The following is a 15,284-nucleotide window of genomic DNA, read 5'->3' on the forward strand; positions in this document are numbered from 1 at the left end:
CAGATTATTTGTTGCAATAGCAAACGTAATAAAATGGTGGTCCAATAGTCCAGCATTATGAGGAAAAACATTTATTCCACAGGACAAAACTAGATTCAGGGTATGACTGTGGCAGTGAGTAGGTTCGGAGACATATTGGACAAAACCCACTGAGTCGATGATGGCTCTGAAAGCCTTTTGGAGTGGGTCTTTGGGCTTTTCCATGTGAATATTAAAGTCACCAAAGATTATAATATTCTCTGCCATGACTACAAGGTCCTATAGGAATTCAGGGAACTCAGTGAGGAACGCTGTATATGGCCCAGGAGGCCTGTAAACATTAGCTATAAAAAGTGATTGAGTAGGCTGCATAGATTTCATGACTAGAAACTCAAAGGACAAAAACACAGTCATTTCATTTTTTGTAAATTGAAATTTGCTGTCGTAAATGCTGTCGTAAATGTTAGGTTTAGGGGTTTGGGAAAACAGAATTTTGAATGGGAATCCTTTAGGCTACATTAGGATTAATCAATATATTTTTCACAGCTGCAGTCCTCTGATGTCAATGAATATCAAACGCATTACTCTTGACCATGTGATGTGGGAACACACGCACACCACAACACGCACGCACGCACGCACACACACACACACACACACACACACACACACACACACACACACACACACACACACACACACACACACACAGGGTGAGAGAAAGAAAGAGAGTGACATAGGGGGCAGTATAATGTTAGGAACTATAGCTTTCCCTTGTATTTGAGTAATGTTTTAATTGCATAGCCTATGTATACAATACTTCAGTCTTTCTGGTCAGACTGGTGCAACGAGTTTGTACATGCTGCAGTCTCAGGATGCTTTGGTAAGCTGTGTGCTCACTGTGCTGCATAGAACCATGATGAAACAACCATTGACAGTGCAGGAAACAAGGAATGGCAGACATGATGTAGGCCCAAATGTAGTAAGTGTATGTGTGTGTGTGTGTGTGTGTGTGTGTGTGTGTGTGTGGGAGGGGGGCATTAGTAAAACAAAAACAAGGACAATTCACCGGTCCCCACAAGGAAAAAGGCTGTTTTCGGTTTAGGGTTACAATTAGAGTTAGGTTTGGGTTTAAGTTTAGGGAAAATAGGATTTTGAATGGGACTAAATTGTTTGGTCCCACAATGATAGTAAAATAAACATGTTTGTGTTAATTATTCCTTAAAACTGTATTTGATAATGAATTTCTTTAAGTGCTATGATTTCGTGGTGACTCTCATGGGTAAATTAGTGTGGCCAATTAATTAAAGTGAGTCTTGGATCAGTGTGATCCATTAACTTAATTAATTAATACCTGCCATTGAACAAGATTATTCCTGTTCAACTAACTGCTAGTCTGCAGCAGAGTCCACTCTGTCCCTAGATGAGATCTCAGTCTTTATCGCTGACAGGGCGGCACAGACATATTCTATCCTAATTTCTATCCAAACTGTGTGCGCGGTGATGGCGCGCTAAGGCGCAGAGTGGTGTACATGGATGTGCGTTCGTTGTTGGAAGTGACAAAGGTGTGTGTGTCTATGTTGGAGCTGCCTGAGAGGAGAGGCCATTTTGTACAGCGAGGCAGGCAGGCAGGCAAGGCGTCTGTACATGTCTGTCTGTGTATTTTCACGTCAGTTTAACAGGAAGCGTGCCATTGTGCGTATGAGAGCGAACATTTCAGTGTTGGAGGGGCGCGAGCTAGCTGAGCAGTAGTAACAACACCCAAACCGATTTCTTCACTTTCCTGAGCGTTCACTGTCCTTTCTACACTGTTTCCTCTGTGCAATGGATGGGTATGTTGCTTTTTTCTTTACAGTAATTGCCCGTTACACAAAAGCATGTAACATTTTTGCAGGAAACCTGTTTAATGTGTAGTGGAATTATAGTCACGGATAGAAAATGTTGAGATTTGCACGCAGGGGGGGGGGGGGGGGGGACAAACAAGCCCACTCGCAGCCTAAACCTAACCTTCTTTTAAGTGTTCACATAGATTTATTGGTCATATTCTATTCAATTAAGGACTTCACGTCACCGAAAAAAGACTATAGATTAGAGAGGTCATCATATTTCTGTGTCTATGCGCATGGACGTTTGCTGGTTCATTATCTAGAGTTGACTTAATAAAGTCATAGAAAATAGCCCGTTTCCCTTCAATTGTTGAGCTAGTTGCCTACGCTTTTTCTATTGTCCCTACTCTCGCATGATATGTGTCATTACTGTAAGTAATACAGTATCGCCACACATGGACAGTAAAAGTAACAAATCAAGACATTGATTAAGATATGCTGCCATTTTAAGATATGCAAGGGGCGTTTCTTTCTTCGCGAAAACAACAGAGGCTCTTGATACATAGACTACCGAAAGCATCATTTAGAGAATATGTACAACTAGTTACAACAGAATAGTCTTGAAGTAAAATGGTGCAATTTAAGCATAGATATACATGATATCAGAGCTGTTTAAACAACGGAATATGAGCTATTCTAAATCATTGTTTACTACTCGTGTGCGTGGGAAAATAACGGCATGTGGGCGGGGGGCTGGTCGATAGATTTATAAAATCTTCATCCTACAACATTTCTCTACAACATTTTCAGACAATTCTTTTCAGATACATATGCTCCATGTGCTCAATTATCCAACAGGTGTATCGGCGTGGGGCTGCACACATTAACACAGATATACATGTTATAACTTAGTAATAACATGTAATAAAACCGTCATAACCTATGACGCGTTTTTTTGTATCCTATTTTTTGCCTACAAACTAACTTGCAATTGGTGACCATAATTGTGCAGTTTGGTTCGCCAATTTGTAGCATTTCTATCTATGCCACCTCTCAACTTCGAATGATCTGCCACGCTGTCTGCCTTGCCTTCTCTTCCCGAAACAAAAGACTGTCGCTTAACTGTTGACCGCTCGGTCCTCTCTCCATTTCTTATTCATGTAACAAATACAATGCAACAATGTAACGACGTGGAAGTGGATCATCAGTCAAATCACTTACACGAGTTAGTTAGTTGGGGCCTCGTGTAGGATATGGATATACAAGTAGCGTTAAATGTAGTGGATGGTTCCAATGTGCAGTGAGCTGATTGTGTTGTGAGCTTCTCCAGTGGGGATTTCCGTGATTGTACATCACACATCTCTACGGCAACTATCAGTGATAAGGCAGGCTATTGTTTTGGCGTGTGAGCTGTTTGCCACATCATCCCGTATTGATGTGAACCAAACACAACAGCTGTCTTATTGTTGATGAATGCGTGTCATCATAACACCAACCAGGTTTCCATCGAACCTTTTTATGCAGTAAAGTAGGTCTACATGTCGAACCTTTTTATGCAGTAAAGTAGGTCTACATGTCGGATAAAACATGTCACGACAGGCCTGATGGAAACAGAACATTTTTTCGGTAAACTTTTAACATTTTGAAAAAACGAAATACGATAGACAAGGTGGGATCTTTTTGTGTCGGTAAAGTCAAGTATGCAAGAAATGTCGGTGGGAACGTTTTTAGTACGCAAATATTGATATAATAACCAACATAGGACATATTGTGTGGTCCTCCCACTCAGACTCGTCGGGAAAGCATGCAGTTTATTAGGCTACAGATGAAATAAGTTATGAACTTCACAGGGTGGTGAAAGTGCAAGATGATGAGCTTGATGCCGCTTTCCAATAAATATCGAGGGTCTTATTCTGGTGACATGATCATCTATGCTTGACTGCCTGTTTGACAAATTAAAATATATTTTTTGGTCCATTATAATCTCACCATGTATGGTTGGTTAGAGGGCACATGCAAAGGCACACTCACTATATAACTACCTCTTTTTGGTGAGAAAACAATCAGTACATTTGAAAATGCGATGGAAACCCATTTAACTTGTATTTTTTATTCAGTTCATGGGAATTTTACCTCAACATTTATATACAGTTGAAGTCGGAAGTTTACATACACCTTAGCCAAATGAATGTAAATTCATTTTTTCACAATTCCTGACATTTTAAATCCTAGTATAAATTCCCAGTCTTAGGTCAGTTAGGATCACAACTTTATTTTAAGAATGTGAAATGTCAGAATAATAGTAGAGAGAATGATTTATTTCAGCTTTTATTTATTTCATCACATTCCCAGTGGGTCAGAAGTTTACATACACTCAATTTGTATTCGGTAGCATTGCATTTAAATTGTTTAACTTGGGTCAAATGTTTCGGGTAGCCTTCCACAAGCTTCCCACAATATGTTGGATGAATTTTGGCCCATTCCTCCAGACAGAGCTGGTGTAATTGAGTCAGGTTTGTTGGCCTCCTTGCTCGCACATGCTTTTTCAGTTCTGCCCACGCATTTTCTATAGGATTGAGGTCAGGGCTTTGTGATGGCCACTCCAATACCTTGACTTTGTTGTCCTTAAGCCATTTTGCCACAACTTTGGAAGTATGCTTGGGGTCATTGTCCATTTGGAAGACCCATTTGCGACCAAGCTTTAACTTCCTGACTGATGTCTTGAGATGTTGCTTCAATATATCCACATAATTTTACTACCTCATGATGCCATCTATTTTGTGAAGTGCACCAGTTCCTCCTGCAGCAAAGCACTCCCACAACATGATGCTGCCACCCCCGTGCTTCATGGTTGGAATGGTGTTCTTCAGCTTGCAAGCCTCCCCATTTTTCCTCCAAACATAACGATGGTCATTATGGCCAAACAGTTCTATTTTTGTTTCATCAGACCAGAGGACATTTCTCCAAAAAGTACGATCTAAACATGACATTTGTGGAGTGGTTGAAAAACGAGTTTTAATGACTCCAACCTAAGTGTATATAAACTTCTGACTTCAACTGTATATATGTGCACCAGGCTACGTCATCCACAACAGGTCAATTTAATGGAAACTTGTGGGAAAATGCCCATATCGTTTTTTTTTATGTGGATTATAGAATATTCACATGGAAATCTGTCACTAATTGTATGTAAACCTAGCTACAGTGATAACACATAAATTAATCAAGAAGTTGTTAATGACATGGGGAAATAGGCCTAAGTGATATGCGTGTCTGCTGAACACACTGTCAATGGTAGACGTTTAACCCTACATATTTGCACAGTGGTGAAAAAGTACTAAATGGTCATACTTGAGTAAAAGTAAAGATACCTTAATAGAACATAGCTCAAGTAAAATGGAATGTCACAGAGTAAAATGCTACTTGAGTAAAAGTCTAAAATAATCTGTTTTTAAGCGTACTAATGTACAGTGGTGGGGAAAAGTACTCAATTGTCATACTTGAGTAGAAGTAAATGCTGTACATACATCAAATTCCTTGTATTAAGCGAACATGACGGCACGATTTTCCTGTTTTGTTAATTTACGGACAGTCAGAGGCGCACTCCAACGCTTGGACATCATTTACAAACGCAGTATTTGTGTACATACTTTCTTTAGCAATGTAGTGGAGTAAAAGTAAAAGTTGTCAAAAATATCAATTGTAAAGTACCGATGCAGACAAAAACGACTTAAGTAGTACTTTAAAATATTTGCATGAATGATGACACAGTTTCCTCAGGTTCCTTTCTTATTTATTAAAACTGAAAACTCAACTCATACAGGGATTTTCAGTGTTTTAGTAATTAGGAAATATAAATGGTCTACTCTGTGTTTCCTTTACACAACCTACAGCAATGCTGATAAGAATGAAGTAGTTGTCACTGTCCAATGGATCTGTTGCAATAGCAAGGTCTGTCCAATGGATCTGTTGCAATAGCAAGGTCTGTCCAATGGACCTGTTGCAATAGCAGGGTCTGTCCAATGGACCTGTTGCAATAGCAGGGTCTGTCCAATGGACCTGTTGCAATAGAGCAGGATTATTGCTATCAGGTATCGCTTTTGACAAACTGTTTTCGTAGTCATTCACCCTACACACTAGACCCTACACACTAGACCCTACACACTGGACCCTGCACACTAGACCCTACACACTGGACCCTACACACTAGACCCTACACACTAGACCCTACACACTAGACCCTACACACTGGACCCTACACACTAGACCCTACACACTAGACCCTACACACTAGACCCTACACACTGGACCCTACACACTGGACCCTACACACTAGACCCTACACACTCGTTATTCTGAATGTCCTGTCCAAAATAAACATGATCTAAAATGCTATACACCACCATGTGATGTGGATGTCAAATATACTAACTCTCTCCACTTAAACTTGTAAGACTAGCTACCTTCTTTGTAGCCGTTGTACAGTATTGTCTTCTAGAATCATCAACACCTGCCTTTCTTTCCTGGGATGGTGAGAAGATATGCAGTGGTGATTGGAACAGCGTCTTTAAATTCAGAACTGTTGGCTGAAGACGGAATTAGAATAAACACAAATGTAACATCCGGTTTCCTTGGTTCTGTCCGTGGAGTGAACCTGCTCTATGTGTGTTTTGCAGTATGTGAAATGGCAAATGCATATAAACTCAGCAACAGAAAAATAAACGTCCTCTCTCTGTCAACTGCGTTTATTTTCAGCAAACTTATTAACACGTGTAAATATTTGTATGAACATAACAAGATTCAACAACTGAGACATAAACTGAACAAGTTCCACAGACATGTGACTAACAGAAATTGAATAATTTGTCCCTGAACAAAGGGGGGGGGGGTCAAAATCAAAAGTAACAGTAAGTATCTGGTGTGGCCACCAGCTGCATTAAGTCCTGCAGTGCATTTCCTCCTCATGGACTGCACCAGAATTGCCAGTTCTTGCTGTGAGATGTTACCCCACTTCCACCAAGTTCCCGGACATTTCTGAGGGGAATGACCCTAGCCCTCACCCTCCAATCCAACAGGTCCCAAACATGCTCAATGGGATTGAGATCCGGGCTCTTCGCTGGCCATGGCAGAACACTGACATTCCTGTGTTGCTGGAATACATAGAACGAGCAGTATGGCTGCTGGTATTGTCATGCTGGAGGGTCATGTCAGGATGAGTCTGCAGGAAGGGTATCACATGAGGGGGAGGATGCCTTCCCTGTAACGCACAGCGTTGAGATTTCCTGCAATGACAAGCTCAGTCCGATGATGCTGTGACACACCGCCCCAGACCATGATGGATCCTCCACCTCCAAATCAATCCCGCTCCAGAGTACAGGCCTCAATGTAACGCTCATTCCTTCAATGATAAACGCGAATCCAACCATCACCCCTGGTGAGACAAAACCGCGACTCGTCAGTGAAGAGCACTTTTTGCCAGTCCTGTCTGGTCCAGCCTCTCTCAGCCTATTGTGGACAGTCTGAGCACTGATGGAGGGATTGTGCTTTCCTGGTGTAACTCGGGCAGTTGTTGTTGCCATCCTGTACCTGTCCCACAGGTGTGATGTTCGGATTTACCGATCCTGTTGTCAGGTGTTGTAACACGTGGTCTGCCACTGCGAGGACGATCAGCTGTCCTCCCTGTCTCCCTGTAGCACTGTCTTAGGCGTCTCACAGTACGGACATTGCAATTTATTGCCCTGGCCACATCTGCAGTCCTCATGCCTCCTTGCAGCATGCCAAAGGCAAGTTCATGCAGATGAGCAGGGACCCTGGACATCTTTCTTTTGGTGTTTTTCAGAGTCAGTAGAAAGGCCTCTTTAGTGTCCTAAGTTTTTATAACTGTGACCTTAATTGCCTACCGTCTGTAAGCTGTTAGTGTCTTAACGACCGTTCCACAGGTGCATGTTCATTAATTGTTTATTTGAACAAGCATGGGAAACAGTGTATAAACCCTTTACAATGAAGATCTGTGAAGTTATTTGGATTTTTACTAATTATCTTTCAAAGACAGGGTCCTAAAAAAGGGACTTTTCTTTTTGTGCTGCGTTTATATAGGAAATGCTGTGCCATTTGGTATGCAAATAGACTTGATTAGGGCCTGACATAGGCCCTACATACATCAGACCCTATATCAGGCCCTATATCAGACCCTATATCAGACCCTATATCAGACCCTATATCAGACCCTATATCAGACCCTATATCAGACCCTATATCAGACCCTATATCAGACCCTATATCAGACCTTACATATGAGCCTCCTATATCTTTCCTTTCTAAACAGACAGACCGGTATGGCCCAGTCACAGGCCTGCATGTTTGTTGGGCCTGTAGAGAGAGGAAACTGCTGTGACTGTTTCCTGGTCTGTTTCTGTCTTCCTGGTTGGAAAGTGAGATGGAAAGTGTCTGTCTCTTCCTGGTTGGGCCAGGCAGGAAAGAGAGATGGAATGTGTCTGTCTCTTCCTGGTTGGGCCAGGCAGGAAAGAGAGATGGAATGTGTCTGTCTCTTTCTGGTTGGGCCAGGCAGGAAAGAGAGATGGAATGTGTCTGTCTCTTCCTGGTTTGGCCAGGCAGGAAAGAGAGATGGAATGTGTCTGTCTCTTCCTGGTTGGGCCAGGCAGGAAAAAGAGATGGAATGTGTCTGTCTGATGAAGTGAGTCATCTGTGGTGCTGCTTTACTTTCCTGCTCAGTGACATTGTTCCTGTAGGTGAATACCTCTCAGATTCAACACAAACACTAGACTAAAAAGGGTCAATCAACTAGAGGTCGACCGATTATGATTTTTCAACGCCGATACCGATTATTGGAGGACTAAAAAAGCCGATACCGGTTAATCGTTACATTTTGTGCCATGTAAGAAAGCTAACGTTTGAGTTCCTTGCTCAGAACATGAGAACATATGAAAGTTGGTGGTTCCTTTTAACATGAGTCTTCAATATTCCCAGGTAAGAAGTTTTAGGTTGTAGTTATTATAGGAATTATAGGACTATTTCCCTCTATACCATTTGTATTTCATTAGCCTTTGACTATTGGATGTTCTTATAGGCACTTTAGTATTGCCAGTGTAACAGTATAGCTTCCGTCCCTCTCCTCGCTCCTCCCTGGGCTCGAACCAGGAACACAATGACAACAGCCACCCTCGAAGCAGCGTTACCCATGCAGAGCAAGGGGAACAACTACTAGAAGGCTCAGAGCGAGTGACGTTTTAAACGCTATTAGCGCTCACCCCGCTAACTAGCTAGCGATTTCACTTCGGTTACACCAGCCTCATCTCGGGAGTTGATAGGCTTGAAGTCATAAACAGCGCAATGCTTGACGCACAACGAAGAGCTGCTGGCAAAATGCACGAAAGTGCTGTTTCAATGAATGCTTACGAGCCTGCTGCTGCCTACCACCGCTCAGTCAGATACTTGTATGCTTGTAAGATCAGTCAGATTATATGCAACGCAGGACACGCTAGATAAACTAGTAATATCATCAACCATGTGTAGTTAACTAGTGATTATGATTGATTGATTGTTTTTTATAAGATAGGTTTAATGCTAGCTAGCAACTTACCATGGCTTACTGCATTCAGGTAACAGGCAGTCAGTCTACTTGTGGAGTGTAACGAGAGGCAGGTCGTTATTGCGTTGGACGAGTTAATTTTAAGGTTGCAAGATTGGATCCCCCGATCTGACAAGGTAAAAATCTGTCGTTCTGCCCCTGAACGAGGCAGTTAACCCACTGTTCCTAGGCAGTCATTGTAAATAAGAATGTTCTTAACTGACTTGCCTAGTTAAATAAACATTAAATAAAGGTGTAAAACTAAATCGGTGTCCAAAAATACCGATTTCCGATTGTTATGAAAACTTGAAATCGGCCCTAATTAATATGCCATTCCGATGAATAAGTCGACCTCTACAATCAACATTACTCAACACAAAATTGTCAACCGAACAACATTATCTGAAAATTTCTTCTGCCAATCTTTTAACCTTTGTCACAGTGTTGGGGAAGATTGATGCTGCAGTGGCTGCTCTCTATACTGACGACTGAACGGTCGGTCAACATCACAAAGATATTTTCAATGGAGATATAATTAAATACAGAACAATTCTGCAAGGAATTGGTGAGTCTTTGTTTTCTCAAAAAAAAAGGAAGAGAGAAAATGTCAATGTTTTTAGTCATTTCCCTATTTTGTTGGCAGCCATATCCAAAGACACCTGAAAGGTTTAAGGTTTTCTCTTTTTGATTGTCAGAACTGCATGTCTCTGGGGTAACACATAAACAACACCATAGGCTATATAGGCATCACCATATGTACTGTGACAAACTGTGTTAGAATAGATGTTCTCTATAAAACAATGTTGACTGTGTGACAGAAGAATGTAGCTTTGGCATTTAGCTACTGTGCTCCTAGCATATTGTCAGTTTGGCCGTGTCAAAAGTAGTTCACTATAGAGGGAATAGGGTGCCATTTGGAACACAGTCTGAGACATGACTGACTGGACTGACAGAGCAGCTGAACTATAGGGAACACAGCCTGAGACATGACTGACTGGACTGACAAAGCAGCTGAACTATAGGGAACACAGCCTGAGATATATTTATTTTTACATTTTTAATTGAACCTTTTATTTAACTAGGCAAGTCAGTTAAGAACACATTCTTATTTACAATGACGGCCTACCAAAAGGCAAAAGGCCTCCTGTGGGGACGGGGGCCTGGGATTAAAAAGACAAATAAATGTAATATAAATATAGGACAAAACACACATCACGACAAGAGAGAAGACACAACACTACATAAAGAGAGACCTAAAGACAACAACATAGCATGGCAGCAACACATGACAACACAGCATGGTAGCAACACAACATGACAACAATATGGTAGCAGAGCAGCTGAACGATAGGGGACTGGTTGACAGGGGAATGTTCTCTCTTGTCATTTTCTAGGGACTTTTTTTTCTCCTCACACTTTCTTTCTCGTGACCATGTCCTTTTGCCTTGGTTTGGTGGTTAATTCTGTGAAGAATGTCACGATCATATGACTATGAAATCCTGTAGTTTCTCTCTCTCTCTCTCTCTCTCTCTCTCTCTCTCTCCTTGTCATAGCAGCCAAGTTCTCAAGCTTTCTTTCCATGCTTTCAATCTACCTGGTCATGAACACACACACACACACACACTGACTTATTTATCCTGTTTGGGATAGGGGGCAGCATTTTCACGTTCGGATGAAAAGCGTGCCAAGAGTAAACTTCCGTTCCATTGCAACTCTAAAGACAAAGGAATTCTCCGGTTGGAACATTATTGAAGATTTATGTTAAAAACATCCTAAAGATTGATTCTATACATCGTTTGACATGTTTCTACGAACTGTAATATAACTTTTTGAACTTTTAGTCTGAACTTTCGCCTGGACCTGCCCGCACCTTCTGAGTTTGGATTTGTTTACTAAACCCGCTAACAAAAGGAGGTATTTGGACATAAATGATGGACTTTATCGAACAAAACAAACATTTATTTATGGAACTGTGATTCCTGGGAGTGCATTCTGATGAAGATAATCAAAGGTAAGTGAATATTTCTAATGCTATTTCTGACTTCTGTTGACTGCACAACATGGTGGATATCTGCATGGCTTGTTTTTGTGTCTGAGCGCCGTACTCAGATTATTGCATGGTTTGCTTTTTCCGTAAAGTTTTTTTGAAATCTGACACAGCTGTTGCATTAAGGAGAAGTATATCTATAATTCTGTGCATAATAGTTGTATCTTTTATCAAAGTTTATTATGAGTATTTCTGTAAATTCATGTGGCTCTCTGAAAATTCGCTGGATGTTTTCGAGGCACAACATTACTGACCATAACGCGCCAATGTGAACAGAGATTTTTGCATATAAATAGGAACTTTGTCGAACAAAACATACATGTGTTGTGTAACATGAAGTCCTATGAGTGCCATCTGATGAAGATCATCAAAGGTTAGTGTCACGAATGTCGTCAATGAAATGACCGGACCAAGGTGCAGCGTGGTGAGCGTACATTTCTTTATATTTAGAATGTCGCCAACAAAAACAAGAAACGACAAAACTAACATGCCGCTTACTACGGCTATACAGGCCACCAACACAGACAACTACCCACAACTAAGTTGGCAAAACAGGCTGCCTATGTATGATTCCCAATCAGAGACAACGATAGACAGCTGTCCCTGATTGAGAACCATACCCGGCCAAAACATAGAAAGAGAAAACATAGCAATAAAGAAACTAGAATCCCCACCCTAGTCACACCCTGGCCTAACCAAAATAGAGAATAAAAGCCTCTCTATGGCCAGGGTGTGACAGTTAGTGATTCATTTTGTCTTTATTTCTGCCTTTTTGTGACTCCTCTCTTTGGCTGGAAAATGGCTGTGTGTGTTTTTGTGACTAGGCTCTGACCTAACATAATCATATGGTGCGCTTTCGCTGTAAAGCCTTTTTGAAATCGGACATGATGGGTAGATTAACAAGAAGTTTATCTTTAATTTGGTGTATTGCACTTGTGAATGTATGAAAGCTACATATTTAAAAAAAATATTTTGGAATTTCGAGCTCTGCCTTTTCAGCGGAATGTTGTTGAACCCCTAGCCATAAGTAGATTTGATACAATGTTATTATTAGTCTATTCTGGAACAACACAATCACATAATTATGTACATACTTACATGGAATACTTCTGTATTCAGTCATTACTACTCCATCTTGTGTTTCTAGAACTCCATGATGTGTTTCTAGAACTCCATCTTGTTTCCACTACTCCATCTTGTTTCTACTACTCCATCTTGTTTCTACTACTCCATGATGTGTTTCTACTACTCCATCTTGTTTCTACTACTCCATGATGTGTTTCTACTACTCCATCTAGTGTTTCGACTACTCCATCTTGTGTTTCTGCTACTCCATGATGTGTTTCTACTACTCCATCTTGTTTCTACTACTCCATGATGTGTTTCTACTACTCCATCTTGTTTCTACTACTCCATGATGTGTTTCTACTACTCCATCTTGTTTCTACTACTCCATGATGTGTTTCTACTACTCCATCTTGTTTCTACTACTCCATGATGTGTTTCTAGAACTCCATCTTGTTTCCACTACTCCATCTTGTTTCTACTACTCCATGATGTGTTTCTACTACTCCATCTTGTTTCTACTACTCCATGATGTGTTTCTACTACTCCATCTTGTTTCTACTACTCCATGATGTGTTTCTACTACTCCATGATGTGTTTCGACTACTCCATCTAGTGTTTCTGCTACTCCATGATGTGTTTCTACTACTCCATGATGTGTTTCTACTACTCCATCTTGTTTCTACTACTCCATGATGTGTTTCTACTACTCCATCTTGTTTCTACTACTCCATCTTGTTTCTACTATTCCACCTTGTTTCTACTACTCCATGATGTGTTTCTACTACTCCATCTTGTTTCTACTATTCCACCTTGTTTCTACTACTCCATGATGTGTTTCTACTACTCCATGATGTGTTTCTACTACTCCATCTAGTGTTTCCACTACTCCATGATGTGTTTCTACTACTCCATCTAGTGTTTCCACTACTCCATCTTGTGTTTCTGCTACTCCATGATGTGTTTCTACTACTCCATCTTGTTTCTACTAGCCCATGATGTGTTTCTACTACTCCATCTTGTGTTTCTACTACTCCATGATGTGTTTCAACTACTCCATGATGACAGCCAGGGCTGTCTTCACTCATTCCAATGCCTCCACTCCACTCCACTCTCCTCCCCCACCCCACACCTCCCTCCTTTCTCACCCCCATGCCCCACACCCTCTGCCCACTTTATTTGTTACTGCTAAGCATTTTTAGCACTCTGTTGGTGTTCTGTGCTCATTGGAAGTGTGTCTGCTAGCAGGCTAGGAGAGGAGGGTTGGGATGGAGAGAGTGATGGGTGGGTAAGCATTGTTCTCCTAGACTGCTGTACCCTTGAGCTTCCCAGATACTTCTCTCTCCTCAGCCCAGGGCTCAGTTTAGTGGAATGTCAGCTATGTGCCAGACCTCACCTCAGCACTGTCTAAGAGAGAGAGAGAGAGAGAGAGAGAGAGAGAGAGAATTCCAGGGGGGGGGTGTTGTGGTATCCCAGGTGTGTTGTGTGCTCTGGCACCCCGCTGAAGGAAGAAAGGAGAAAGGGCTTCACTGTCATGGCAGATGGCTTCAGTTGTTGAACATTTCACTATGTCCATAACCCCTTGTGCATCCCACAGGGCTCTGGACTAAAGTAATGCACTTGCATAGGGAATAGGGTGGCATTTGGGATGCACCCTTGTTTGGAAATGCAACTGGAGTTGTATTCACCCGGCATGTTAACCTTCATCTTAAAAGAGGCCAAGTTGTTGTTGGTGTCAGTCACAGGCTTAACAATCTGTACCCCAACCAAAAACCCTGGACGAACAGAGATATCCGTACCAACGTTTAGAGCCCGTACTACAGCGTTCAATGTCAGCAGAACAAACCCAGATGACTTGGTGGCGTGCGAAAGCAGGTACGAGCTCCTCAAATCCATTATGGATGCAAAAAGACAATACAGACTTAAACTTGAATTGATGTTCGACAACTCAGACTCATGAGGCATTAGCAAGGACTATAGACTCTCACAGATTACAATTGCAAATCCAGTTGTGTGGTACCCATCGAATCCTCCCTCCCAGACGAGCTTAACATATTCTATGCTCGCTTCGAGGCAGACAATACGAGCCATCCAAGAAGACACTCGCTGCTCCGGAGAACCATGGGATTGGTCACTCTGACAGAGCTCTAGAGTTCCTCTATGGAGATGGGAGAAACTTCCAGAAGCACAACCATCTCTACAGCACTCCACCAATCAGGTATTTATGGTAGACTGGCCAGATGGAAGCCACTCCTCAGTAAAAGGGATATGAAAGCCCTCTTGGAGTTTGCCAAAAGGCACCTAAAGACTCTCAGACCATGAGAAACAGGATTCTCTGGTTTGATGAAACCAAGATTGAACTCTTTGTTCTGAATGCCAAGCGTCACATCTGGAGGAAACCTGGCACCAACCCTACGGTGAAGCATGGTGGTGGCAGTATCATGCTGTGGGGATGTTTTTCAGCAGCAGGGACTGGGAGACTAGTCAGGATTGAGGCAAAGATGAATAGAGCAAAGTACAGAGATCCTTGATGAAAACCTGCTCCAGAGTGCTCACGACCTCAGACTAGGCTGAAGGTTCACCTTCCAACAGGACAACAACCCTAAGCACACAGCCAAGACAATGCCAGCGTCGGTTTGCAGTGGTAAATAGATGGCTACGAATAATATAGATGAGAACTCTCTTGGTAGATGGTGTGGTCAATAGCTTATCATGAAGTACTCTACCTCAAGCGAGCAATACCTCGGGACTTCTTTAATATTAGATATCGCACACCAGC

General features: G+C 41.8%; 1 protein-coding gene across 6 annotated transcripts in view; it reads left to right on the top strand.

Annotated features, from left to right (window-relative positions):
- Positions 1 to 880: 880 nt before the first annotated feature.
- LOC110524924 (polypyrimidine tract-binding protein 3-like) overlaps positions 881 to 15,284 on the top strand; it is a 116,855-nt gene continuing 102,451 nt past the window's right edge. For 2 of the 6 annotated variants that reach the window (XR_005051597.1, XM_036976560.1), the window contains exon 1: positions 881 to 961. Coding sequence is in view for 2 of the 6 variants with exons in the window: in XM_036976560.1 (XP_036832455.1) it covers positions 896 to 961 (66 nt within the window). In the remaining 4 variants the exon portion in view is untranslated. Of the gene's footprint in view, positions 962 to 1,436; positions 1,812 to 15,284 lie in introns of those variants that run through there. The other 4 variants (XM_036976562.1, XM_036976563.1, XM_036976559.1 and 1 more) reach the window with 3 other exon arrangements.

Source organism: Oncorhynchus mykiss, chromosome 5 (genome assembly GCF_013265735.2).
Source record: "Oncorhynchus mykiss isolate Arlee chromosome 5, USDA_OmykA_1.1, whole genome shotgun sequence".
Taxonomy (NCBI): Eukaryota; Metazoa; Chordata; class Actinopteri; order Salmoniformes; family Salmonidae; genus Oncorhynchus; species Oncorhynchus mykiss.